This window comes from Tursiops truncatus, chromosome 19 (assembly GCF_011762595.2).
Source record: "Tursiops truncatus isolate mTurTru1 chromosome 19, mTurTru1.mat.Y, whole genome shotgun sequence".
In the NCBI taxonomy this organism is placed as follows: domain Eukaryota; kingdom Metazoa; phylum Chordata; class Mammalia; order Artiodactyla; family Delphinidae; genus Tursiops; species Tursiops truncatus.
In genome coordinates this window covers 14,256,216-14,282,857 of record NC_047052.1, presented here as the reverse complement: position 1 = coordinate 14,282,857, position 26,642 = coordinate 14,256,216, and the positions used below count along the sequence as shown (strand labels likewise).

Below are 26,642 nucleotides of genomic sequence, written 5' to 3'. Positions count from 1 at the left end.
ATTATAGCTTGAAAACCCCATGGAGTAAGCAGGTTTTTTTTTTTTTAACAACTTTCCTGACCCCAGAAGCGCTGTTACAAAGACGGTTTTTAGAGCACCCTGAGTAATACAGATGTAGTCCAATTGCCTTGTTTAACAGCTTAAGAAACAGAGACACAAGATTGATGCCAATTTCCCAGGGGCAGTGCCAAGATCAGGACACAAATATCCTAATTCCCAGTGTCCTTTCTTCTCTGCCACTGAACTTCTTCCTAATGAATACTGGTCTCTGGACTTGGACAAAAGGCCTGTGCAGGTATCTATTCAAGAAATCTGATCCCTCAAGTTAGAATGTAACGTCTGACATAAATGATGTATTTAATCCCCATAAACTATGCACTAAACATTATGTAAAGTTTTGGATTTGGGTTATAATTGGGGTATTCATATATCCCAATTCATACGTCACGTGTTCGGGTTTGCAGCAGGATCCCAGCTTGGTCAGGTGCCAGGCATTACCTCACCTGTGATTTACGGCACTTCCCCAAGGCTTCTTTTACGTCAATTACCCAACGTTTATGGCCGGTGACCCTGCTTTACGGCACAACCCCCAGGCTTTGTTTACATCAATTTCCCGGGTTTTGCGTCATCCGACCCTGGTTTACATCACCTGGCGCTGCTTTACAGCACCTGACCGTGCTTTACGGCACAATCACAGGCTTTGTTTAAATCAATTTCCCAGGCTTCATTGTCACCTAACCCCGATTTATGCCACGCCTGCCCCTCAATCCTGCAAAAGCTGGAGGAGTTCAAAAACTGGAACTTCCTGTTGATTCCAGGGCCTAACATAGCTTTTGGCATAGAGGCTATCAGTGATTGTTCAACAGACGGATAAGTGAGAACCTTCTGCTGAGGGGAGGAGTGTGGGGATGTAGGACCCTATGGGGCCTTTCTGAGACAGGCCTTCCCCCGTATCCTCTGCTTTAGCTCCTCTCTGAAGTCCTTAGATGATAGTATTTAATGCACATTTCCTGAGTTGTTTTGCAGATCTGAACCCCCCCCGGCCCCGCCCACCACCACCAGGTGGAAGAACTACTTGACCATGAGCACATAGGCCCAGGCCTCCGGGAACCTAAGGCTTGATAATGTTAACCCCTGTGACACCACCCTGCTACCTCACCATCAGCCAGAGAACTGTGCACAAGCTGATCACATACCATTTGATCCACCCCTCCCTCACCTGGCTTTTAAAAATGCTTTGCTGAGGGCTTCCCTGGTGGCGCAGTGGTTGAGAGTCCGCCTGCCGATGCAGGGGACGCGGGTTCGTGCCCCGGTCTGGGAAGATCCCACATGCCGCGGAGCGGCTGGGACCGTGAGCCATGGACGCTAAGCCTGCGCGTCCGGAGCCTGTAGCTCCGCAACGGGAAAGGCCATAACGGTGAGAGGCCCGCGTACCGCAATAAAAACAAAAAACAAAACAAAAAAAATGGTTTGCTGAAACTCTTCGGGGACCTCGGGGTTTTGGGGGGCATGAGCCACGTCTCCTTGCACAGCCCTACAATACACCCTTCTCTGCTGCAAATTCCGTTTCGGTTTGTTTGGCCTCACTGTGCATCAGGCACATGAACTTGTGCTAACAGGGACAGGAGAAAGAGGCTCAGACGGCAAGGGAGAAGGAAGTTTGCGGAGAACTCTCAAGAGAACGGGCACAGGGATGAGCACAGCCTGCGCACCAAAACACCACGGTTTTTACATGCTCCGTATTCACGACCCCCAGCACCATTTTCCAGATGCCAAAACCCACGCAGGCCTGCAGCTTGAAAACTCCAAGCCCAAGAGTCATGCCAGGTATTTCTGGGTCTAGAGTTCTGCCTCTAGAGAAACAAAGGGCAGTCAGACCGCAGAAAGCCTGTTAGGCTGTCCGGCCAGTGGGCCACCTGGCCAGGCTAGAAATGCCCCATCAGGTGCTGAAGGCAGACCTATGTCCCCTCTACGACGCGAGGCAATTTGGGCCAGAGAGTCAGAGGAGCCTGGTAATGAACCCCTCCTCTCTGCACGTCCTTGGGGTTCTGCCAACCCATAGATCCGGAGAAAACTCTAATTTGAAAAGATACCTGTACCCCAAAGTTCATAGCAGCACTAGTTACAAAAGGCAAGTCATGCAAGCAACCTAAATGTCCATCAACAGAGGAATGGATAAAGATGTGGTATATATCTGCTATGGAATATCAGTCATAAAAAAGAATGAAATAATGCCATTTGCAGCAACATGGATGGACCTAAAGATTATCATACTAAGTGAAGTAAATCAGAAAGAGAAAAACAAATACCATATGATATCACTTATATGTGGAATTTAAAATATGGCACAAGGAACTTACTTACAAAAAAGAAACAGACTCACAAACATAGAGAACAAACTTACAGTTGCCAAAGGGGAAAGGGAGGGGAAGGATAAATTAGGAGTTGGGGAGTAGCAGATACAAACTACTAAATATAAAATAAACAAGCCCTAATGTAGGGGGGAAAAATCAGGAGAAAGAGCCTCCCCCCAGCGTGTGTGTGCACACTCTCACACACTCTACTCTCACACACACACTTAAACCAGCCCAGAGAAAGAGCCCAGGCACTGACTTTGATGTCACAATGATCAGGATCTAAAAAGCAATTACATTGCCAGGCATTGTGCTAATACAACTATTGAAATCGCTAGTCGAAAACACTTAATTGAATAACTTAGAGAGACTGATCTAAAAGCTGATTTAAAATTAACCTGGCACGTGCATACCATCTAAATAATTACTCTCTCCTATGATCTAGTCTCTCATTAAAATCAAATCTCATTAGGAGAAATTATACATTTTGTACCATGATTGGGAAGAAGCCACATTCACTCACCTGCTGTGAAAGTGGACGGTTATCATTAGAGCTAAAGGGGAAATGAGTGTCCCGCCTTCCCAGGTGCAGTGAGATCCGTCTCTGCAACAAACCACCCTCCCTCCCATTTTTCCCTCAGGAAATGATGGAAACCTATTAAAATTTCATCAACTGAGAACCCCAAACCAATAGGTGCCTGAGTGGGAAGGAGGGGCCGTGGGGCTGGGGGGGGGTCTCGCAGGAGCACCTCAAACTCAGAGGAAACTCAATCAGCCGGCATCTAACGCATTTCTCCACAGGTAAGAAAACCCAGGCCAAGGGGGAAAGGGGCTTGTTGGAGACCAAACACCAAGTCGGCGGCAGAAGTGGAAGCAGAAATTATTTTCAGCAGAAAGCTCCCCCCAGCCCCCCCCAACACTTCTCCTTTCGACTCACAGTTTCCTGCCACACGCCGGACCTGAGGAGCTCCTGACGCAGCGCGTTGCTCCGCAGGGGAGCTTTTGGCTTGGACTAGGCTCCTTAGGCCACGCCCAGGGGTGGTCCCAGGCTGCTGAAGAGTTCTCTCTCGTTCGCAAATGTAGCCAGCTGCCTGCCATTGGCTAATCTGGGCCCGCTTGAAGAGGCCCACGTGTGGGAGGAGGGTCGTGACTGCCCCGCCGTCCGACGTGCCTGAGGATCCAGGCGTGAACCTCTTAGCCAGTGTCTGAGCACCGGGCGCTGTGTCCTGGATTTTTGGAAACCTTTGCAGTGACCTTGATAATATTTTATAAGTGGATCTCCCACTCCGCATATTTATGAGATAAAGAATTTCCCCCCCTTAAAATTCAAGAGGGACATTCTCTTAGAATGAACAGGAAGACACAGGATGCTCCCAAATGATCTATTACTTGGAGGATTTTAAAATTCTAGCGAGAAAATGTAACGGAGCAGGACGCTATGGGGCCTTCCCGGGACAGGCCTTCCGCCGTATCCTCTGCTTTAGTTCCTCTCTGAAGTCCTTAGATAATAGTATTTGATGCACATTTCCTGAATTGTTTCACAGATGTGAAACCCGCCCCCCCCCCACCAGGTGGAAGAACTACTTGATGACCAAGAGCACGTAGCCCCAGGCCATCTGGAGCCTAAGGACTGATAATGTTAGCCCTGTGGCGCCGCCCTGCTACCCCACCATCAGCCAATCAGAGAACTGTGCACAAGCTGACCACACACCCTGCAACCCGACCCCACCCCACCCCACCTCCTGGGCTTTAAAAATGCTTCGCCATACCCTCCCGGGAGCTTGAGGCTTTGGGGCACATGAGCCACCTCGACTCCTTGCATGGCCTTGAAATAAACCTTTCTCTGCTCCAAACTCCAATGTTTCAGTTTGTTTGACCTCACCGTGTGTCGGACACAATAACTTGCGTTATACAAAACACTCATTCTCTTCACCCTCTTGGGCATCAGCACCAGGTGGGAAATGGCTGCACTCCTTATTTAACCCTCCGATTTCTCCAGAACCTTTCCTTCAAGGAGAAATCTCTGGGCTCTGCAGGGACTGTGAGTGGTGACAGGTAACTCTGAGACTGATAATCTGGAGGAAAAGAGACAAGGTCTGGAAGCATCTGGAGAGTTGGGGCAAAGGCGGTTTCTCCGTGGAAAGGAGTAAATAAACACAAGTATAAAGACCCAGGCGAGGGGTTGGCACAAAATGTGGCCTGATGGCACGTGGATCAAGGGCCCCGACTCAGGAGGTGCCCTGAGCAGGGCTTCTGACCCGGCGGCTGCAGTTCGGGCCGGGGAGGAGGGAGACGCGTGGGTCACCAGCCCTTGTTCTCACAGATCCTGGGAAGGAGCGGGTCAGCTCCTGGCTGATGAGCCCGGGGAGGGACTGGGTCTGTGTGGTCTGGTCAGGAAAGGGGGGCTCCTGAGTCTCAGCAGAGTCTTTGTGGGGAGGGGTCTTTTCAGGAAGCCATTTCCCAGACACAGAGGGTGAGGGGATTTCTGGACCTTTAGGTCACCTTCAATATTGTCGAAAGGCAATGGGCTGTGACAGAAGGGAGGGGACACTCAGACCCTCGGCTGTGACGGGAGGGAGGGGACACGCAGACCCTGGGCTGTGACGGGAGGGAGGGAACACTCAGACCCTGGGTTGTGACAGGAGGAGGGACATTCAGACCCTGGGTTGTGACAGGAGGAGGGACATTCAGACCTGGGCTGTGACAGGAGGGAGGGGACATTCATACACCTTGGTCACACCCAGGACATCCTCACATCCTGTCCTCTAACCTGTAGCCCCCGAGGTCACACTCAGAATGTCATCACATCCTGTTATCTGACCACTGGATGTCATCGTCACGGTCAGGACATCCTCTGGTCCCCTGTGAGGGTCACTATTATTCCTGTTATTATGATTCTAGTTTGGGGTATTTTCTCAATTCATATTTATGTCACATAAGAGCTTAGAAAACTGAGATCTTTATTTTGTAGTCAAAATCTTTCTCTCCTTAGGTCTTCTGGCTTTCAGCAGAAAATCGTCAGCTTTGTAAGTCATTCATGTGGCCTCTGAGAAATGGGACTACTGTGATTGATGTCTTGGCTGCAAAATACCCAGTCTGCTCAGAATATGGTAGAGAGATGAGGAAGCATGAGTATCCAAACAGTCTTATGATCCGAATTAGATCTCCTAAAATTCACATGTTGAAATCTTAACCCCCAGTACCTCAGAATGTGACTGTATTTGGAGATAGGGCTTTAAAAGGTGTAATTTACTTAAAATGAGGTCATTGGGATGGGTCCTAACTCAATTAAGAAGCAGAAATTAGGACACAGGCATGTACAGAGAAAAGACCACGTTAGGATACAGGGAGAAGGTTGCCATCTTCAAGCCAAGGAGAGGGACCTCAGAAGAAATCAACCCTGCTGACACCTTTTTTTTTTTTGGCCATGCCACGTGGCATGTGGGATCGTAGTTCCTGATCAGGGATCGAATTCGTGCCCCCTGCAGTGGAAGCGAAGAGTCCTAACCACTGGACTGCCAGGGAATTCCCCAACCCTTCTGACACCTTGATCTCAGACTTCCAGCTTCCAGACCTGAGAGAAAAACTTCTTTGTCGAAGCCACCCAGCCTGTGGTATTTGTAAATTCAGCCCGAGCAAACTAAAATGCATAGGTATCGCCTGGAAGCAGAGTCCCACCTCTTCCCACACACAGGTGAGATGGTTGCCTTGAAAATGTGATATTTTTGGTCAGAGGAACGTTCAACTGGCTTCTCAGCTCCTGTGCTGATGTAATATGTTGGCAGTATCTTTAGCATGCTTCCTAGAAGAAGGATCAGTGAATAAGCACCTTGATAAAGAAATAGCATCCAAATAAACAGGTGTTTCTTTTCACAGACGCCATCCATTGTGCATGGGAACAGTTCTTCTGGTCTGTTTTCTTTTCTTTTTCTTTTTTTAAATAAATTTATTTATTTTATTTATTTATTTTTGGCTGCATTGGGTCTTCATTGCTGTGTGCGGGCTTTCTCTAGTTGCGGTGAGCCAGGGCTACTCTTTGTTGTGGTGCGCAGGCTTCTTATTGCAGTGGCTTCTCTTGCTGTGGAGCACGGGCTCTAGGTGCACGGGCTTCAGTAGTTGCAGCACAGGGGCTCAGTAGTTGTGGCGCACGGGCTCTAGAGTGCAGGCTCAGTAGTTGTGGCCCATGGGCTTAGTTGCTCCGTGGCATGTGGGATCTTCCCGAACCAGATATCGAACCTGTGTGCATTGGCATGCGGATTCTTAACCACTGCACCACCAGGGAAGTCTATGTATCTATATTTTTAAAGGATTTTTTTGAGCAGTTTTAGGTTCACAGAAAAATTGAGAAGAAACAGAGATTTTGCACATTTGTTACAGCTAATGAATCTACATTGACACATCATTATCAACCAAAATCCATACTTTACATTAGAGTCTGTTCTGGGTGTTGTACATTCTATGGGTTTGGACAAATGTATAATGACATGTATCCACCATGACAGTATCATAGACAGCATTTTCACTGCCCTAATAAACCTCTGTAATATTATATTTTTAACTATAGAGATCATACACATTGTACAATAATATGTTTTTTCAGTTGACTATCTTGGTCTCTACACATCAATAAATTCTATCTCACCTAATACCTGAAACATGATATAAAATTTCCAAATGTTCCAATTATGTGTTTTATAGCTGGTTATCCAAATTAGTATCTAATCCAGAACCACACAAATGCTTGTGTTTCAATAATTTTTTGTGTTTTGAACAGGTCTATTTCAGTCCAATAAGTACCTTCATTAAGGTTTGGTTCTGAGGTTTTGTCTTGTTCTTTTGTTTGGAACATATTCTTTTGTTTCTTCGTTTTGCTTGACTCTCTGTTGGTTTCTATGCATTAGATAAAGCAGCCAGACTTAAAGCAGTGGCCTCCTGCAGGAGATGGGCCTGACCGTTCAATCCTGCCTCACTCTTGTTGTCTCTCAAACCTCAGTGATTGTCCAAGCAGCCTATTTTATTTTTAATAGCTCGTAGTAGATGAGGGTGTGCTAAGACCAGTCGGTGTTCCAAAGCAGGGGAATCTCAGTCAGAACCTAGATTCAGGCTGATTGGAAGCCAGACCCTCAGGCAGAAGATTTTAAAACTTGCAAATATAAACAGTGCTGTGGGGCTGAAAGCATAGGCCAGAGCCAGGTGGTGTAGAGGTGTCCCCTGGAGGCAGCCTCAGTTTTTTTTTTTTTTTTTTGCGGTACGGAGGCCTCTCACTATTGTGGCCTCTCCCGTTGCAGAGCACAGGCTCCGGACGCGCAGGCTCAGCGGCCATGGCTCACGGGCCCAGCCGCTCCGCGGCATGTGGGATCTTCCCGGACCAGGGCACGAACCCGTGTCCCCTGCATCGGCAGGCGGACTCTCAACCACTGCGCCACCAGGGAAGCCCCAGCCTCAGTTTTATAGACCCATATTTTTATTTCCCCGGTAACAAGCTAGTCATGATTTAGTTTTATTTGGTAGTGTCTTATTATTTTCAGTTAAGTTCTCTGAAATTATTTTTAATGCTATGAGTAAGCAAGCTCCAAATACCATAACTAAGTGAGGTTTGATGTTTGCTTCAATATAAAACTGACACAAGACTGCAGACTATTAGGAGACACTCAACGTCAATCCAGGGATTTGAGATCAAGTGGCTAGCAAGTTAAACCCTAAAATTCACCAGGGTCAATTTTCAGGATGCTGAGCCATTTTAAGTAATACAGGCAAGATTTATGCAAAACCAGAGCACCAAACCGCAGTCTGAAAATATTAAACGGAAAATTCCAGAAATAAACAATCCATAAATTTAAAATTGTGAGCCTTTCTGAGTAGCGTGATGAAATCTCACGCCCTCCTGCTCTGTCCCAGCCGTTATTCAGCTAGCAGCCGTCGTAGTTATCAAATCGACTGTCACTGTGTTACTGAACCACACTTGGGTCCACTTGCCCACGGACAGTAAAACCAATCTACTTGACACCGGGTTATGGTGAAGGAAAGTGTAGTGTTTATTGTAAGGCATCAGACAAGGAGTCCAGGACAGCTAATGTTCAAAAACACCTGAACTCCTCCGTGGGTTTCAGGGAGCATTTTAAAAGGCAAGTTGAGGAAGGGGAATCCCAGGGTAGGTGATCAGCTCGGACACAATTCTCTGATTGGTTGATGTGAGGTAAGAGGGCGGTGTCACAGGGGTTAACATTATCAATACTGAGGCTCCTGTCAGTCTGGGGGCTACGTGCTCATCATGGTCACCAAGTAGTTAACTTCTTCCATTTAGTGGTTGTTTTAGCATCTGTAAAACAACTCGGGAAATGTGCGTCAGATACTGTTAGCTAGGTACTTCACAGAGGACCCAAAGCAGAGGACTCGGGGGGAGGGGTCTTTCCAGGGAAGACCCCGTAGGTCCTGCTTGGTTACTACAGCATCACAGTGCTTGTGTTCAAGGAAGCCTTATTTTACTTAATAATGGCCCCAAAGTGCAAGAGTAGAGATGCTGGCAATTCGGATATGTCAAAGAGAAGCCATAAAGTTCTTCCTTTAAGTGAAAAGGTGAAAGCTCTTGACTTAGTAAAGGAAAAAAAAATTCCTATGCTGAGGTTGCTAACATCTAGTAAGAACAAATGTTCTATGAAATTGTGAAGAAAGAAAAAGAAATTTGTGCTAGTTTTGCTGAACCTCAAGCTGCAAAAGATATGGCCACAGTGTGTGATAAGTGCTTAGTTAAAAGATGGAAAAGGCATTAAATTTGTATAAAAAAATATTTAGAGAGGGCACTTTCACATAACTTTTATTACAGTATATTGTTATAATTGTTCTATTTTACTATTAATTATTGTTGTTAATCTCTTACTGTGGCTAATTTATAAGCTAAACTTTATCATAGGTATGTATGTATAGGAAAAATTTTATACATAGTGTCCAGTACTATCCTTAATTTCAGGCATCCACTGGGGGGTCTTAAAACATATCCTCCACAGATAAGGGGGATATACTTATATGCTTAGGTATTTAATATTTTTTCATGCTCTTACAATGGAATTCATTTGCAAATTCATTTGCAAATTCTTTTGTTGTAAGTACATGGAAATACAATTTTTGTTTATTGATCTACCCAGGGACCTACCTAGCTAAAATAATTTACTAATTCTATTAGCTTGTATGTAGATCCTTTTGACTATTTTTTTCATCTACCTATTCTGGTTAACCACAAATAATAATATTTTTATTAAAAAAAACAAAAAACAAAAAATACCAACCAGGGCACATGACATAAAGTTGGGGCACCTGATGTAAAGCCAGGGGACCTGACATAAAACCGGGCATGTGACTATATTTCTCCGCATAGTAAGTTGAATGATCTGCTAAGTTAATTCACAATATCAATAAATAAAGGAAGATTTTATAATATTGAAACATCCTTGAACTCTTGGAATGAACCCCAACCAGGCTCTTATTTCTTTCCCACAATTTTCAAGAGGAGACACAGGCAGAACCATCTTTACTCTGTCATCTTAAAACTGGAAACACCAAAAGAGATTTTTTAATGTGAGAAGACCATCAGTTTCCCCTAGCAGGCAGGGAGGAAGGGCTCTGGGGAAGCCCTGAGATTTCGAGGACAGAGGGTCCAGGAGAATAAGCCTTAGATCTGAGTGTGAATAAAAGTGGCTATAGGCCCAGTATAGAGATGGACTTGCAGAACACTGAACTATTGTGTGATTCTTTTCACCAGTCCTTATTTCTAAGGGTATTAGCTAGGATTTGGGCTGCTAGGGCTGATATAGCAGCTCCATGACTCTTCCTTCTGGCTGCTCTGTCATCTTCAGGGGCCACATCCTCATTCATAGTCCAAGATGCTCACACCCCTGCCAGCATTCCCTGGCTGAGGGGCAAGGGAGAGCATGCCTCTACTCTTTAAGACCAAAGCATTGCTTTTTCTTATAGCCCATTTGCCAGAAGTTACTCACATGTCCACACTTTGCTATAAAGGGGGCTGGGAAGTGTGTTATTTTTTCTGGACTGTCTTTGCCTTGCTAGAGATTCTGTTAGGGAAGAACAGAGGTTGGCAAACGAGGAGTGGTCTCTGCCTCTGCAGGCCTTCTGTAGAGCCTTAGAAACTTGGCATGCACCTGTCCTAGCACTCTTAGTAGTAGAAGATTCATGATTATTTAGGAGGACTTATTTTTTCTGTGTAAAATTAGGCAACTGGTTTATGATCCAACACTTGGGGCCATCATTTCTGTGACACTGTGATCTAATTCCTTATTTCTTTAGACGAGTCCTCATTCCTAGCTAAAGGTCTGCTTTGTGAATCTAGGAAGAAGTGGAAACAGCAGTTCTTGCCAAGAGCAATGTAATCCCCAGCTATCGCTGTGCCCAATCATGAGACCACTTTCCCATCTGAAGGAGATGAGCCATGTAAAGTGCTCATTTTGGGCAACAGTGATGATCAGAGTCAGGGCAAAGCAGAGATGAGTTCCTGGTCAGTGTCATGATCCCAGGCATAAGACGTATCCTATCTCTAGTGGCACAGAAATAAAGAAAGCTTCTACCCAGGAGTTGGGGCTGAAGCCTTTGGATTATGTCAGCAACCAACGTTTATCGTACACCTCCTTTGTGCCAGGCCTTGTGCTCTAGCTGAGGACAATGGTGTTGAACAAGATAGATATAGTTCCTGCTCCCTGGAGGGATGAGAGAAAACAGAGATTTAAATAAACTGTCACCATTGAATAATTACACATGTGCCATGTACTGAAAAGTACAGGGTGATGTTGGCATGTGACTGGGGACCTGCCTTATTCTGGGTGGTCAGGGAAGACTAGCTTCCCACGGTAAATGGGATATGAGCTGAGACTTCAAGTAACAGTCAAGACAGAGGGTGAGAATGGGAAGTACATTCTAGGTTTAGAGAACAGCATGTTCAGCAAGTGGGGCTGAAGTTGAGAGGAGAATGGGAGTGCTAAGAGGCTGGAAGAGAGTGAGGGCTGGCCACCTTCCAGTACAGCAGCACTGAGGGATCAGAGCTGAAAGAACAAGGGCCAGCTCGGTCACGGTTGGGAGGGAACTTAAGAGTGGTCAATCCAGTGGCTTTTGGTGCTGTCCCCCTCCCCCAGGCCTCATTTTGGAATTTTACGGGGCCATTTTTGTCACAAGATTTGGGGGTGTTGGATGGGAGCCAGGAGTACCACAAATCCTGCAATGCACAAGACAGACCTGTCTATTGAAAAAGTTTTCACAGACTTTCATATGTCTTGCTGAACATTCACATAGGTAAAAACTGTTTATAAATTACCTGAATCTAGAACTTTTTTTAAAAAAAATCAAGATGAACGCAGTGTATCTTTGCACAGTTTTAACATAACTGAGTCTCCAGAAATATAACTACTGTATAATCAAGAGAAGATTCTGTGATCACCATTTTTTTTTTTTCCATTTATGCCCATCTTGCAGGATCTTACTTCCTGGACCAGGGATCAAACCCGTGCCGTGCCCCCTGCAGCTTGGATGCGCTGAGTTCTAACCACTGGACCGCCAGGGAAGTCCCTGTGCTCACCATTTTGGATAACAACTTGTGATTTTTGAAATACCAATATGAGATACAGCACTGTGGCATTCAGGCACTTTCTATGTGTAGAGCAAATGATCTGACCACTTATTAGGTCTCCTATACCAGTCACGACCAAACCTATACGTTCTGAAATATATATTTTAAATTATAATTTTCCTTTTATTTCTCCTTTATTACATAAATGTTAGCACATAACATTACTTTTTTTTTTAACATTACTTTTTATAATGCAGGTTGTTTATACCGTCTATGATCTTCTAAGCCATTACCTATGAGTTTCATGACAGGAGAGTATGCTGGTCATTAGGAAATATTTGTTCCAGAAAGGGGGCCTTGGGTTTGACAGCATGCGATCCAGGCGTCCAGTCCGGAAACTCCCAAATTTGGTTGCACGGCAGCTTTACTAAGATACAAATCCCCGGCGCCACCCCTGGTTTGGGCCCAGCGCTCGCCGCATTCTTGTCTTCCCTAGCTCACCGCGAGGAGCAACTGCTTCCTCGTTGCGACCCGCATCGGGGAGAACGGTGCCAGGCTTCGGAGTACCAGTGCTTCGGTTGCAGGGGGCGGGGCCAGAGCACCGCCGAGAAGGAGCGAAGCTGCTCCTAGAGAGGCTCGGCCGGGGCCTGGTGACGCACTTCCGGCCGCCCGCCGCCGAGCAGCCAGCTTTGGAGGTGAGTACGGGCTGCGGGAGGCGGAGGCGGTGCCTGGTTCCGAGGCTCTGGGTGCGGCAGGGAAGCTCCTTCCCCCTGCGTTGGCGGTGGGTTTCCTGTCGGGGGGGTCCTCTTCCCCCCTCCTCGACTCCCGCTTTGGACTTGGTGGCCGATGACGTTCTGTCTCGTGGAAGGCGAAGCCCGGGGTACTGCCACAGCCACGAAGCCCCGAGCATTTAGCACTTTGGGGAAGATGCTGCTCGCCTTTTGGGAACTTGTGTTGGAGCAGCCAGGGGGTAGAATATTTGCAGGGGTGAAGCGGCCTGAGGTGATATGAGTCTTTTGACATAATGAGGTCGTGCAGGGGCTTTTACCTGCACGTTTTATGCATTTCAAGTATGAACTATATGCGCCCCGCCCTCCTAACTCAGGGAGTGAATCGAGGCCAGTGCGGGAGCAGAAAAAGCAGAGCCCCTCCAGGCTACAGAAGAAGCCCGACTTTTGAGAGCACTGTCTGCAGGAGCCGTGTCAGTTCCAAACGGTAACCCGGCCCAACTTCTCTTGGGCGGTGGGATGACAATGACCTGGGAATGATTTCTACAATGTAGAATATACTGATTTGCTTAGTCCTAGAATACACAAAAAGTTCCAGAATGACTCATTCATACCCTCATGAAAGCAAGTTTACAAAAAAATATGCTATAAAACAGTAACGAAAACATGAAGTGTGGCTAGTAGTGTATTCAGAGGAAATTTTGTGGCCTTATAGGTTTTAATTGCCAAATAGGAAAGAATGAAAATAGATTTTAAAAATCATGCAACCTCAAGAAGTCTTTGGCTACAGGTCTTTTTAGCCTTAGAGAATTTAGTTAAAATACTGTTTTGCAGAGTTACTTAGTTCTTTTCTTTCCCATCACTTCACTGTGGTTATGCTGTGGTATAGTTAGGCTTATTTACTGTTGTTTGTATTTTTTGGACGTCGTCACCCCCCCATCCCATTCTGGTTGGTTGATTTTTATACATATGTATAGATAGATAGATAGATAGATAGATACAGGTATAGATATATGAAACATTACTGTGGTTATGAAAGTCAGAACAAAAAGGCACAGGGAAGTATCATTTCCTCCTCATCCCTTCTGCACTGTTTCCTTCCATCCTGTTTCAGTTCCCAGGTTCCTTTCATCTACTTCCCATCCACACCTGAGGCCCCTATTCTCCTTAGTTTCTTGTTTTTCCTTCTGTTTCTTTTTGCACAAATCACCAGATACACATGTATTTTCTTATACTCCCTTTTTTTCTTACACAGAAGAAAGCACACTACCTTTTGCACACTGAAAATTATTTCATATCATAGAGATAAGTATGTATATTTTAAATGTTATGCGTCTAGCATGGCATTTATGGAGCATAGTGGTAATGTGAGCACGCATTAAACACACCACACCATTAAGAAGAGCACTGCCCATACGGCTGCATCTGTGTGCTCCTCCCCAACCCAGTTCCCACATTCTCACCCCTAGAGGTAACAGCTCTCTTGAATTTTGTGTTAATCATATTTTTGATTTTTGATAACACATATCATATTTGTGTTAATCATATTTTTAAAAATAATTTTATCATATATACATGTGTATGTAAATAATGTGATTAATTTTGTTTTTGAGCTTTATGAAGATGGCATCATGGTGTCTGTAGTCTTCTGGGACTGGCATAACTCAATATTAATGTTCCTAAATTCATCCATATTTTGTGTGTAGCTGTGAGTCATTCGTTTTTGCTACTGGGTAATGTTCCATTGTAAAAATGGCACGACAGCTTATTTGTGTATTCTCAGTGGACATGTGAGTTGTTTCCAATTTTTTGCTATTAAAATACTGCTGATAATAATTTTGTATATATACAAAATTTTGTATGTATATCATATATCATGTATATCATATGAGAGTTTCCCTAGGGTATAGGGTATATATAATTTTGTATGTATATCATATATCATGTATATCATATGAGAGTTTCCCTAGGGTATAAGTTTTAAAATTTAGGCATGAATATTGAATTTATCCAACACCTTTGACATCCACTGAGATGGAGAGTATGTTTTTCTTTGATTTATTAATGTGGAAAGTACAATCTGTGCTAATATTGAACTTTACTTGCATTCATAAGATGATCCCTCTTAGTCATGATATGTCACATTAAGGAACTACTGGAGTCTAGTCCTCAATATTTAGGATTTTTGCATCAGTATTCATAAATGATACTAGTTTATGGTTTTTGTATCCATATTTTGCTGGCATCATAAAAAGGTCTGGGAAACTTATTTTGCTGTTCTCTGCTACAGTTTAAATAGTGTTAGAATTATTCATTTCTTAAAGATTTGAAAGGCTTTTCCCATGATACATAAGGGCTCAGTGTTTTGTGAGAGTTCACTCTTTACTGGCTCTCTAAACAATTAGGTAAAAGTAATCATGGGTTATGGAGAAAAATCTATATAATAAAATTGGTAGAGTTGATTTATTAGATTCAGATAGATTATGTTCTTCCATCACAGGATAAGTTTCCTTTTTTTAAATTTATTTTATTGGAGTATAGTAGTTTTACAATGTTGTGTTAATTTCTACTGTACACAAAAGTAATTCATTTATATAGGTATATGCACATATATATACACACATTCTTTTTCATATTCTTTTCCATTATGGTTTATCACAGGATATTGAATATAGGTCCCTGTGCTATAAAGTAGGACCTTGTTGTTTATCCATTCTACATATAATAGTTTGCATCTCCTAGTCCCAAACTCCCAGTCCATCCCTCCCCCACCGCCCTCCCCCTTGGCAACCACAAATCTGTTTTCTATGTCTGTGTTTCTCTTTCACAGATAAATTCATTTGTGTCATATTTTAGATTCCACATATAAGTGATATAATATGGTATTTGTCTTTCTCTTTCTGACTTACGTCACTTAGTGTGATAATCTCTAGGTCCATCCATGTTGGAATAAGTTTTCTTTTTAAGCATCCATGGAATATTTTTAAAATGGACACTGTAGCCACAAAAGAAAACCTTTAAAAATCTGTAAAGCAGAAGTAAATAGATCAGGTTACTTAAACACCATGCAGTAAAGCCAGAGAATAAATTAACAGCAACAAATTATCCTGAACAGTTCTTTGTCCAGAGACAAAACACAGTTGCTGATGAGTTATAAAATAGTAATTAAAACATGAAATATGAAAAGCCTCTGGAATGTAGGGAATAATGTATTCAGAGGAACATTTATAGGTTTAGATTGCTACACAGCAAGAATGAAAATGAATGAATCATGTAGCCTCAAGAAGGTAGAAAAAAGCTTTTTGTAGTCTAGCTTTCCCCGAAAGCAGAACATAGGACAGAGATTTGTGTGCGGGCAGTTTATTTGGGAATGTAGTCCCAGGGGCAGAGTGAAAGACAAGGAGAGTGCAATGGAGAAGGAGGGACAGACAATACAAGGATGTGCTGTCAGGCTGGCCCCTCCACAGGTGACTGGTGCTCTGACTTGCAGGATCTTTGAGGAGCCTTGGAATCTCATGGCTGCCCACATGGGGGACTAAAGGGGGAAACGTTTATCCACTGACCTCTGTCTCCTGTTGGTCAGTGGTAGCATCACAGGCATTAACTCCCCTATCCTTCAGGACCCAGCAGGTGTCCGCAGATGTCCCACACAGGACAGAGAAGCCCTAGGGCAGGAGCCAGGCATGTGTGGTGTAGACCCTTGAGGAGGCATTTGTAGGTTGTACTTGTGCAGAGCTGGTCAAAGCCTCTGGAACTGGACTAAGAGTGGACAAGAGGATTTGGTGAGGTACATAAGGTGTCTCTTACAGAGCTAAAAAACAAATTTTAAAAAGCAGAGCTTAATTTAAAACAAGTAGAGGGGGCTTCCCTGGTGGCACAGTGGTTAAGAATCCGCCTGCCAATGCAGGGGACACGGGTTCGAGCCCTGGTCTGAGAAGATCCCACATGCCGCGGAGCAACTAAGCCTGTGCGCCACAACTACTGAGCCTGTGCTCTAGAGCCTGTGAGCCACAACTACTGAGCCTGTGTGCCACAACTACTGAAACCCGTGTGCCTAGGGCCCGTGCTCCACAACAAGAGAAGCCACCACAAGGAGAAGCCCACGTACCGCAATGAAGAGTAGCCCCTGCTTACCGCAACTAGAGAAAGCTTGAGTGCAACAACGAAGACCCAGCGCAGCCAAAACTAAATAAATAAGTTAATTAATTTTATAAAACCAAACAAACAGGTAGAAAAGGGAGTGGTGTTCTAAATAGAAAAGCTAGTTCTTTGAAAATAAAACAACATTAAACTAGATAAACCATGGTTCAGCCTAATGTTATTAGTCTGCTTGGGCTGCCATAACAAAATATCATACACTGTCTGGCTTAAACAACAGAAATTTATTTCTCACAGTTCTGGAGGCTGGAAGTCTAAGATCAAGGTACCAGATGATGTGGTTCTTGGTGAGGCTGCAGGTGGCTGCCTTCACTGTGTCCTCACAGCAGAGACAGCTCTGGAAGACTCTTCCTCTTCTTACTAGGGTACCCGCCCTATCAGATTATTACCTTGTTTAACCTTATTACCTCCTCATGGGTCCTGTCTCCAAATACATTGGAAATTAGGGCTCCAACATACGAATTTTGGGGGGACACATTCAGTCCATAACATTAACTAAGGCTAAAAGGTCTAGAGAGCATATATATTCAAAGAAGAAGTAGGAGAAGCAAGGTATACCTCAAGGTTTGGAGGAAATGAAAAAAATCATGAGCCACTGTTTCCCATAATTCTACACTCAAGTTTAAATTCTGGAAGATATAGACAATATTTTAGGAAAATATAAAATTTCAAGACTGACTTTGGGAGCACTAAAAATTAGAAAATAACCAGTCCATGTGGTCTTGAATACAATGAACAAGGAGTGCTGGGTCATGGGACCAGGGACGGGATGCTATGGTGACCCCCTCTCTCAGGCAGCTGAAGCCTTGGCTTCTTTGCCATCAAAAGGCTGGAAGGTATGAGGAGCCATCCGGTACCTTGTGGCCTAGCTTCCTCACAGTAAACCTGGGCCGGGCAGGAGCCTAACCTCCCAAGATCTCTACAGAGGTATCAGGACTCTTGAGGGCAGTCAGCTGTGTGAGGGAACGGGCATGTGGGAGGGAGCAGCTGTCCCTTTCTCCAGGAGGTGCCTCCCTGGGGCCTGACTCAGGCCTATGTGCTGGGGCTGCAGCCCGTCCAGCTGGCTTCTCTTGCAGTATAATAGAGAGGGATGCTCGTTTAGAGCATCGTGTTGCTACACGAGTCTTTGTTTTATTATTCTTTAGACTCTACCTGCATTTTATGCACACTCGTGTGTGTGTATGATATGTGTCCAGAATTGTAAAAATCCTAGGGTCCATGGCAGTCAGTGTCAGTGTCATGGCCAGGAGGAGCCCTGGGCACAGATCCAGTGAACAGATCGCTCCTTTCTTCCCATGGCAGCTCCTGCTTGCACTTCTGTCTGGATGCTGGCTGCCTGCATCTCAAATCTTCTGTGAGGGGCTGTATTGTTCGTGGTGGGGGTGGCTTGTCTCACATCTGTCCCCCTGTTTTCCCTCAGCTCCAGTCCTTCTCTGAGAGGGAGACCAGGTGATGGCAGCCATGCTTCTGACAGCCTGGCCCCAGGTGAGCTGTGGGTCCTTCAGCTCTTCCTCTGAGCAGTTTCACATTGAAGAAAACTGAGAAGGGAATCTGGTGAGCCTTTCTATGAAAGCTGGAGGGGCCTGCCAGACTGGAGCTTGTGGGAAGAGCGATGATATGGAGGGATAGGGGCCAGAGACCAGGACAGGCAAGACAGAAGTGTCTGGAAGGCAGAAATATAGTCTTCTGCACACCAGTTTGCTTTGCTCCCCCAGCAGAGGGCTTTGGTGAATGAGAGACATGGAAGCTGCCCATGAATGGAAGAAGATAGCAGGGGACTAGGATTCCAGGGAGGGGGGTGTAGATAAAGAGGACTAGCAGGACCAGATCCACATAAAGAATGGCTGTGCCTCTAATTCCAGGGGAAGGGGACATAAGGAGAGTGGGATCAAGGGAGGGAAAAAAGACAGGAAGTCCTGTGTCTCATTGTGTCCTGGGGAGGCTTTCAGGGCTTGGGGTGCAGTGGCCAAGCTTTAGGTCTCTGATAAGAGCTCTGGATCCTCTTCCCAGAATAACATGCAAACGAAAATTTCCATACGATTTCAGGGATTTCATGGACCCCACTGATGCTCATCCAGGGACCTCCATGGGCTACAGTTTGGGAATAATCATAGTCACAGTAACTCCAGTTACACCATTTGAGGCTTACTACGCCGCAGGCACCATACTAAGCACTTTACATGGATCACTCAGTCCTGACAGACGCCCTGGGAGATAGGCGCTGTGTTGCGTTCATTCTACCACAAAAGAAACAAAGGCAAAGGGGAGTGAAGTGACTTGTCATTGTGTGACTTAACTGTTCAGCCCTATGACACCTATGGAGCCAGTGAAGTTAACGAGGTCAGGTTTCTGATGCCTGTGTGGGGAATAATTTTGAGGGGAGGTTTAAAAGCAAGGTGACCACTTCAGAAAGAGTCCTATTGGTCTAGGTGACATAGGCTTCATTAAGGCAAGTAGTTGCTAAAGAGGGAGACCCAATTCAAGTAATGCTTAACATAAAAATCTCTAGGAGGAAGAGTCAAAAGATTGGGGTGGGGTAAGGGGGAGGGAGGAGTCAGGAACGAATCCCCAGGTTTCTTTCCTTCGCGGATGGTGGTGGGTGACACCAGCTGAGGTTTGAATTAAGGAGGAGGCACCAGTCGTGGGCTAAAAGGGGATGGTGGGCGAGAACGAAGGCATTTAATTTTGTACCAAGAATTTCTTGTCTTATCCAAGTCACACGATGAATGACTCACAGAAGTGCCCACAAGTTGGACTAGAATTGTTGATGGGTGGAGGCCCGTAGAATCAAGCAAGACAGGTGCTGGCAGAGAGCAGTTGAGAGGCAAATCGCTGCCAGTGTGTCCCCAAGGTTGTTACAGAAGGCCGAGGTGGGTAGAGCAAGGGCAGCCAGAAGTGGCAGCTGCCCGGAGGGGAGGAGGTGGGCCTGGGAGCGGCTCGGCCATCAGCCCTGATGGTGGAGCCTGTGCTGAGTGCCGAGCGCCGAGTGATGCAGAGGAGCGGCTGAAAAGATGGCTGACCTCCCTTCTTTCCCAAACCTCCTTGGAGAGACAGTGAAGTCTTGGGTGAAGTTGGACAGGATGAGGCTTGACTGGGAGAGGGTAACAGAAAATGGGTTTTTGGCGAGAGCCATTTGCAAGCAGGATGGGCTGCCTGCTCTCACCCCTCCCTCCACCTCCACGGTGCCCAGCCGATCTGGGCAGCACTGAGCTTCCTCTGCTGAAGGCGCTGGAGCAGAGGCTATGCAGCCTTTTGTAGGGGGTCCATGATAGAAATCAGGTGGGGCTGGGTGAGATGGAAGCCATGGCCGTTCTTTGGGCGCGGCTTGAGGTTTGAGGGTGAGGGCGAGGGCGAGGAAGTGGGAAAACCTGTGGGTGGGCCCAGAGCTACTTCCGCCAGTGAGGGCACGGCCTGACTGAAAGAAAGCAGTTGCGTTAGGGGAACTTGGTCATGGGAGGTGTTTTTCTTTCATCTCAACTTATGTCATCCTTTGTAAGTGTGAAATATGGCATGAGGTTTCTCTGCTGGGAGCCAGGTCAGATATTCCATGCTTTACCTTCCAAGTGTTTTTCTCAAATCTTTCCCCCTGTTATTAATGTTGTGCTCTTCACAAGCCCCTCCTCAAGCCCTCATACTGCCCTCTGCCCCTCACCTAGGGCATGAGCCATGGAATTGGCCCCTAGGGCAGCAGGAACCTGTTGTTTCAGAAGTCGGTGACCTTTGAGGACGTGGCTGTGTACTTCACCCAGACGGAGTGGGATGGCCTGTCCCCTGCACAGAGGGCTCTGTACAGGGATGTGATGCTGGAGAATTATGGGAATGTGGCCTCCCTGGGTAAGGCCTTTCTCCCCCGGGGACTCAGACTCTGCTGATTAGGGTTTCCTGGCTTCCTTTCCCCTTACTGGTTGCAGGTGGGGCCTCTGGTAATCCTTCACTGAGTGGGAACCTCAGGGGCTGATTCCTAATCCCCTAGACCCAGGGTTGCTGGGAAGGGTGAACCCCAAGCCCTTTTTGGGCCAATATAGGACTTTACTGGGACTGTTGTGCACTCTTGATCCACCCGATAGAGGCTGTGTTTTGGACACAGCGTGGAAAAAAAGTAACTTCCTGTTCTACAGCATTACCTTCAGGTTCCCCCTCACCCTACCTGGATATCTTGAGTGTTTCCAAGGATCTCGGTGTACTTGTAATATTTTAGGCCCTGGTCAAAAACTGGTACCTATCCCTTTAGGCAGAATCTCCCTGTTTGCCCTGCATGAGGTCTCACAGTCTGGGCCCTCCCCAACTCCTCCCGCATCTTCTCAAGCCTCTTCCTCCCACCCCCCGCCACTTTCCCATAGTTCTTAGGCACGGGACCCTCTGGGGCTCTTTCCTTCCCTCCCCATTGCTGACACAATCTGAGAAGAGGTTTAGGAAATCAGCTGTGGGAGATCATTCACCTATCTTTCCTATTTCCTTTCCCCAAAACAGGATTCCCCCTTCTCAAACCTACTGTGATCTCACAGCTGGAGGGAGGAGGTGAGCTGGAGGGCCCATCTCCACTGGCCTCTGGAACAGGCACAGGCCCCCAGGGCCTCTGGACTGGTAAGGAGGCACACATTGCCCATTATGCTGGAAAAAGTAATCCTTTAGGAAGAAAGTCAGCTTTAGCAACATATAAGCGTGCCACATTTATTGGCTAACCGTACAGAGTAACATTTAAATTTTTTAAAATTAATTAATTAATTTTTGGCTGCATTGGGCCCTCGTTGCTGCACGCAGGCTTTCTTTTTTTTAGTCGCAGAGAGTGGAGTCCACTCTTGGCTGTGGTGCACAGGCCTCTCACTAAGGTGGCTTCTCTTGTTGTGGAGCACAGGCTCTAGGCACACGGGCTTCAGTAATTTTGGCACATGGGCTCAGTAGTTGTGGCTTGCAGGCTCCAGAGCTCAGGCTCAGTAGCTGTGGCACACGGGCCTAGTTGCTCCTCGGCATGTGGGATCCTCCCGGACCAGGGCTCGAACCTGTATCCCCTACATTGGCAGGTGGATTCTTAACCACTGCGCCACCAGGGAAGCCCCATTTAAATAATTTTTGATGATTTCTAGAGATAGCAACAGTTGAGACCTTTCTGACTATTTTCATAGTTTGCTATTTCTTTCTAATTCCAAGAAGAGATCTTTTTTCAAATGCTTCATTGTAATTATTTTCAATCCTAATTTTGGAATTCTACCTTTCTCAGACAAAATGAATGGATTCAGTACTTTTTTTGGGTCCTTGCTACTTTCTAAGCACTGTCCACTTAATGTGAAGGGTACAGAATTAAAAGTCTTTTTACTTAGACTTTGGAGTAGACTTTCTGAGTTCCAATCCCAACTGTGCTACTTCCTAGTTGTGTGACTTTGAGCAGGTCAGTTATCTGCATTCTCTAAGAGTTAGTGTTCTCACCCTTGAAAATGGAATAATAATTACAAAATGAGGTAATGGTGCTAGGTTTGATGATAAAATGAGATAACATGTACCAAGTGCCTAGCTTATAGTGTGTGCTCAGTTAAATTCTGTTTTTATTATTATTATTACTATTATTATTATTATTATTGGGGGGGGAGAAAGCTATATATAATAAGCTCTAGGAAATAAGGTGGGAGGAAGTAATGCTATCAATTTGGTGCTTCTCAAAATATGAACAAATGCATCACCTGGGCATCTTGCAGATGTGCAGATTGTCATTCAGTTAGTTTGGGGCAGGGCCAAGATTCTGCATTTCTGTTAAGTTCCCAGGTAATGCCAGTGATTCTTGTTCCCAGACCACTCTTGAAATAGTGAGGTTCTCATGGCTCATGCAGAGTAGCTGCCAGGTGATTTCCCATCTCCCATGAGGCCCAGCTTTACTTCCTGCCTTTGGGGTCCATAAGATACTCTTGCATCCTTTTGATGAATCCTCTTTTTTTAAAAGATGGTTTCAGTGGCTTTTTGTTCCTTGTAATCATTCAACCAGATGTTCACTGACCAAGGAAGACATGTTTTGGAAATGGAGAGCTTAAAGTGCTTGACATATAGAGGGGGATGAAAGTGATATTGTGGAGCTTCTTAGTCAAAGAAGTCTGGATTTCATTCTGTAGGCAACAGACAGTCCTGAAGTCTTTGAACAACCCATCGTGATGTCAGGTGAGGATAGAAACATTCATCTAGTCAGTGTATGTAGGTTAATTGGGGTCAGGAATCAAATGGGTTCTAGGCAGGAAGAAGGGGAAATCACAGGGCACAAGACCCATGTCAGCAGAGTTGATTTTTTAAAAAAATTTTCCAGGTAATTTGAATTTTTTTCTTTGTAAGTTTCTGATACTACAGATGAATATTATTTCTATAATCAGGAAAAGACCAATATTATTTTGAAAATGATTGCTAGGGAAGTCCAGGTCATTTGGGTCTGTTGAGGACAATTATAATGAAATACTGGGGTAGGGGGCATATTACATGTGGCTGAGGAGAGATGAGAGGTGAAAAAATAAAGGAAGCATTTTGGGGCCAATTTTGAGAAATTTGAGAATAAATGTAGAGATCATTGGTTCTGCTAGGACTATGGGGTTATAGAAAGACTAATAAGATTACAGAAAGAATTTTAGGGAGTGACCAATTTTAGGATTGAGGGAAGAGGTAGAAGGAAAGGCAAGGAGAATGCTGCAGTGTTCTGGAGGGGTGGGAAGATATGGGATCAAAGGGATCAAATGGGCCTGAACAGAGCCTTTCTGAAGTAGAGAAAAAAGAAGTTAAAGGAGAAGTTTTGGAAAGCCTAGAGTTTAAGTTCTAAGAAAATAAACAAGATTTGTTCCCATTTGCTTCCTAGTGCTAATACCTGCCATCCCTTGTTGCCACATGTTGTTGGATTCTGTGCCTTCTCTTTCTTAAGCAGTTTCCATTTTTATTAATAGAAACTGAAGAGTGTAGTAAAGTATGGTGTGATGGAAAGAATGCTGATCTGGCAGATAAGACCTAGAATTTTGTTCCACTGCTGTCACTTTTAACCTTCTTGTTACTGGTTATTGGTTTAGAGACTGGTGATCTTTTAAAATCATTACTTTAAAATTTGTAATATTGGTACATGCTCAAAACAGTATAAAAAGTGCATAAAGTGGGAGCAGTGGGGAAGTCTCCCAAACTTCCTGTGCCAGTTTGCTCAGTTTCTTGTGTATTCTTGCAGTAGTTTTCTAGGCATATTCAAATATATGTGTTTATGTCAGCCCTTTTTACTCTCCTTTGCACAAATGGAAGATACTCTACATACCATTTCTCAACTTGTTTTTCCACTTAACAGTGTGTCTTTGACATCTTTTCATGTCAGTACATATAGATTTATTTCATTTTATAACAGCTGCATGTTATTCCACCTTATGGATGAACCTTAGATTCTCTGACCTAGTCTGGTGATTTTAAAGAGCCCCCCCCCACCCTTGATTACCCTGATCCTTTTTTCTTTCTATCACAGTTCTTTTGTTTTCTAACATGGTTCTTACATGATATTTTATGTTTTCTCTTTTTTATAGTAAATATTGATATCCAGACTGACAATAATTTGACAGAGGAAATGTATGAAGAAAAACATAATACATCATTTGAACTTCAAAGGAACTCTTCCCAGGAAACAGACTTTTCAGAAACTTATATTCTAGAGAAACAGCAGGAAGTCCACTCAGTAGGAAGTATGGAGAAAGAAAACAGGAGTGTCATTGATGGGACAGTGAAAGACAATATAAGCCCCATGGAGGAGTGTTGCTTTAGGCAAAGTCCAAACTTGAATCAGTGTCATACCATCTCCACTGGAGAGCAGTCCCCTGAGTGTACAGGATTGGAGAAAGCCTTCAGCTTTGACACAAAACTTATTCAACATGAAATAATTAATTCTGGGGAAAGACCTTTCAAATGTGAAGAATTAGTGGAAAGCTTTAGGTGTAACTCTCAACTTAATCAGGATCAAGATAGCTACACTGGGGAGAAGCCCCATCAGCATAAGGAGTGTGGCAAAGCCTTTAGCGTTAATGCAAAATTAATTTGGCATCAAAGACTTCACAGTGGGGAGAAGCCCTTCAAATGTGTAGAGTGTGGAAAAAGCTTCAGTTACAGTTCCCATTATATCACACATCAGACTATCCACAGTGGGGAGAAGCCCTATCAGTGTAAGGTGTGTGGAAAAGCCTTCAGCGTTAATGGGAGTCTGAGTAGGCATCAGAGAATCCATACAGGAGAGAGGCCCTATCAGTGCAAGGAGTGTGGGAATGGCTTTAGCTGCAGTTCTGCATATATCACACATCAGAGAGTCCACACTGGAGAGAAACCTTACGAGTGTAATGACTGTGGGAAAGCTTTCAATGTTAATGCAAAATTAATTCAACATCAGAGGATCCACACTGGAGAGAAACCTTACAAATGTAATGAGTGTGGGAAAGGCTTCAGGTGCAGCTCCCAGCTTAGGCAGCATCAGAGCATCCACACTGGAGAGAGACCCTATCAGTGTAAGGAGTGTGGAAAAGCCTTTAGTAATAATGCAAAACTCATTCAGCATCAAAGAATTCACACAGGGGAGAAACCCTATGAGTGTACTGAATGTGGAAAAGCCTTTGGCGTCAAAGGGAAGTTAATCCAGCACCAGAGAATCCACACGGGTGAGAAACCCTATGAGTGTAAAGAGTGTGGGAAAGCCTTCAGGTGTAACTCCCAGCTTCGGCAGCATCTGAGAATCCACACCGGGGAGAAGCCCTATGAGTGTAATGAGTGTGGAAAGGCCTTCAACGTTAATGCAAAACTAATGCAGCACCAGAGGATTCACACTGGGGAGAAGCCCTTTGAATGTAATGAGTGTGGGAAATGTTTTACTTCTAAAAGAAACCTACTTGATCATCACCGAATCCACACTGGAGAAAAGCCTTATCAGTGTAAGGAATGTGGGAAAGCCTTCAGCATCAATGCCAAACTAACTAGGCATCAGAGAATACACACTGGGGAGAAACCATTCAAATGTATGGAATGTGAGAAAGCATTTAGCTGTAGTTCTGACTATATTGTACATCAGAGAATCCATACTGGAGAGAAACCCTTTCAGTGTAAGGAGTGTGGAAAAGCCTTCCATGTTAATGCCCATTTAATTCGGCATCAGAGAAGCCACACTGGGGAGAAACCCTTCAGATGTGTGGAGTGTGGCAAAGGCTTCAGCTATAGTTCTGACTGTATTATACATCAGACTGTCCATACTTGGAGGAAACCCTATGCGTGTAATGTGTGTGGGAAAGCCTTCAGGTTTAGCTTCCAACTTAGTCAGCATCAGAGTGTCCATAGTGAAGGAAAATCCTAATAAGGATGTAGAAAACTGTCAAGGTTAATGCTGAACTAGATCAAGTATCCTCAGATTCACCCTGGTGGAAAACCCTGAGAGAGAAATGGATACGGCAGAGTCTTCACAAGGAAACAAATCTTTTCCATTTTATTCAATTTTAGATCAAGAATGACAACCGGTTTTAAAATAACATCCAAAAATAAGTAGTTTGTTTTATACCAACAACCAATAGAAAATATAATGAAAGAAAATATCCCATTCCCAACAGCATCAAGAAAAGTTGATTTTCTAGATATAAACTTACTAGGGCCTATGTGGAGAAATTATAAATCTCTGCTGAGGGGTACAAAAGGAAAGTTAAATAAATGGGGGGAGAGAGAGTGATACCTTGTTCTTAGATAGAAAAACTCATAAAGATACTACCTACCTAAATTAATTTATTGCCCTTTTACTTTGACAACAAGCATGCATCACTTTTGTAAAGAGGAAAAACAATAAAGAGTTCCTTAAGGAAAAAATATGAGTAAATC

At 44.7% G+C, this 26,642-nt stretch overlaps 1 protein-coding gene across 10 annotated transcripts; it reads left to right on the top strand.

Moving 5' to 3' along the window:
* The first annotated feature begins 12,591 nt into the window (after positions 1–12,591).
* On the top strand, positions 12,592–26,642 carry ZNF23 (zinc finger protein 23). Of its 10 annotated transcripts, XM_073796830.1 has the most exons (6): positions 12,592–12,617; positions 13,028–13,137; positions 18,229–18,293; positions 20,516–20,642; positions 21,279–21,392; positions 24,329–26,642. In XM_073796830.1, the coding sequence occupies exons 3-6, from the start codon at positions 18,261–18,263 to the stop codon at positions 26,128–26,130; spliced, it is 2,076 nt and encodes a 691-aa protein (XP_073652931.1). In that variant the 5' UTR covers positions 12,592–12,617; positions 13,028–13,137; positions 18,229–18,260; the 3' UTR covers positions 26,131–26,642. The 10 variants fall into 10 exon arrangements, with proteins under 10 accessions (XP_073652931.1, XP_073652933.1, XP_073652932.1 ...); XM_019935542.3 differs by lacking the exon at positions 12,592–12,617 and having other exon boundaries at positions 12,643–13,123; XM_019935541.3 differs by lacking the exon at positions 12,592–12,617 and having other exon boundaries at positions 12,643–13,137.

Excerpts from the sequence above, each read along its gene's own strand:
- ZNF23 (XM_073796830.1), top strand. The coding sequence starts at position 18,261 with ATGGCAGCCATGCTTCTGACAGCCTGGCCCCAG. Across the intron at positions 18,294-20,515 it reads TTCTGACAGCCTGGCCCCAG|AAGTCGGTGACCTTTGAGGA; the intron begins GTGAGCTGTGGG and ends CTGTTGTTTCAG. Across the intron at positions 20,643-21,278 it reads TGGGAATGTGGCCTCCCTGG|GATTCCCCCTTCTCAAACCT; the intron begins GTAAGGCCTTTC and ends TCCCCAAAACAG.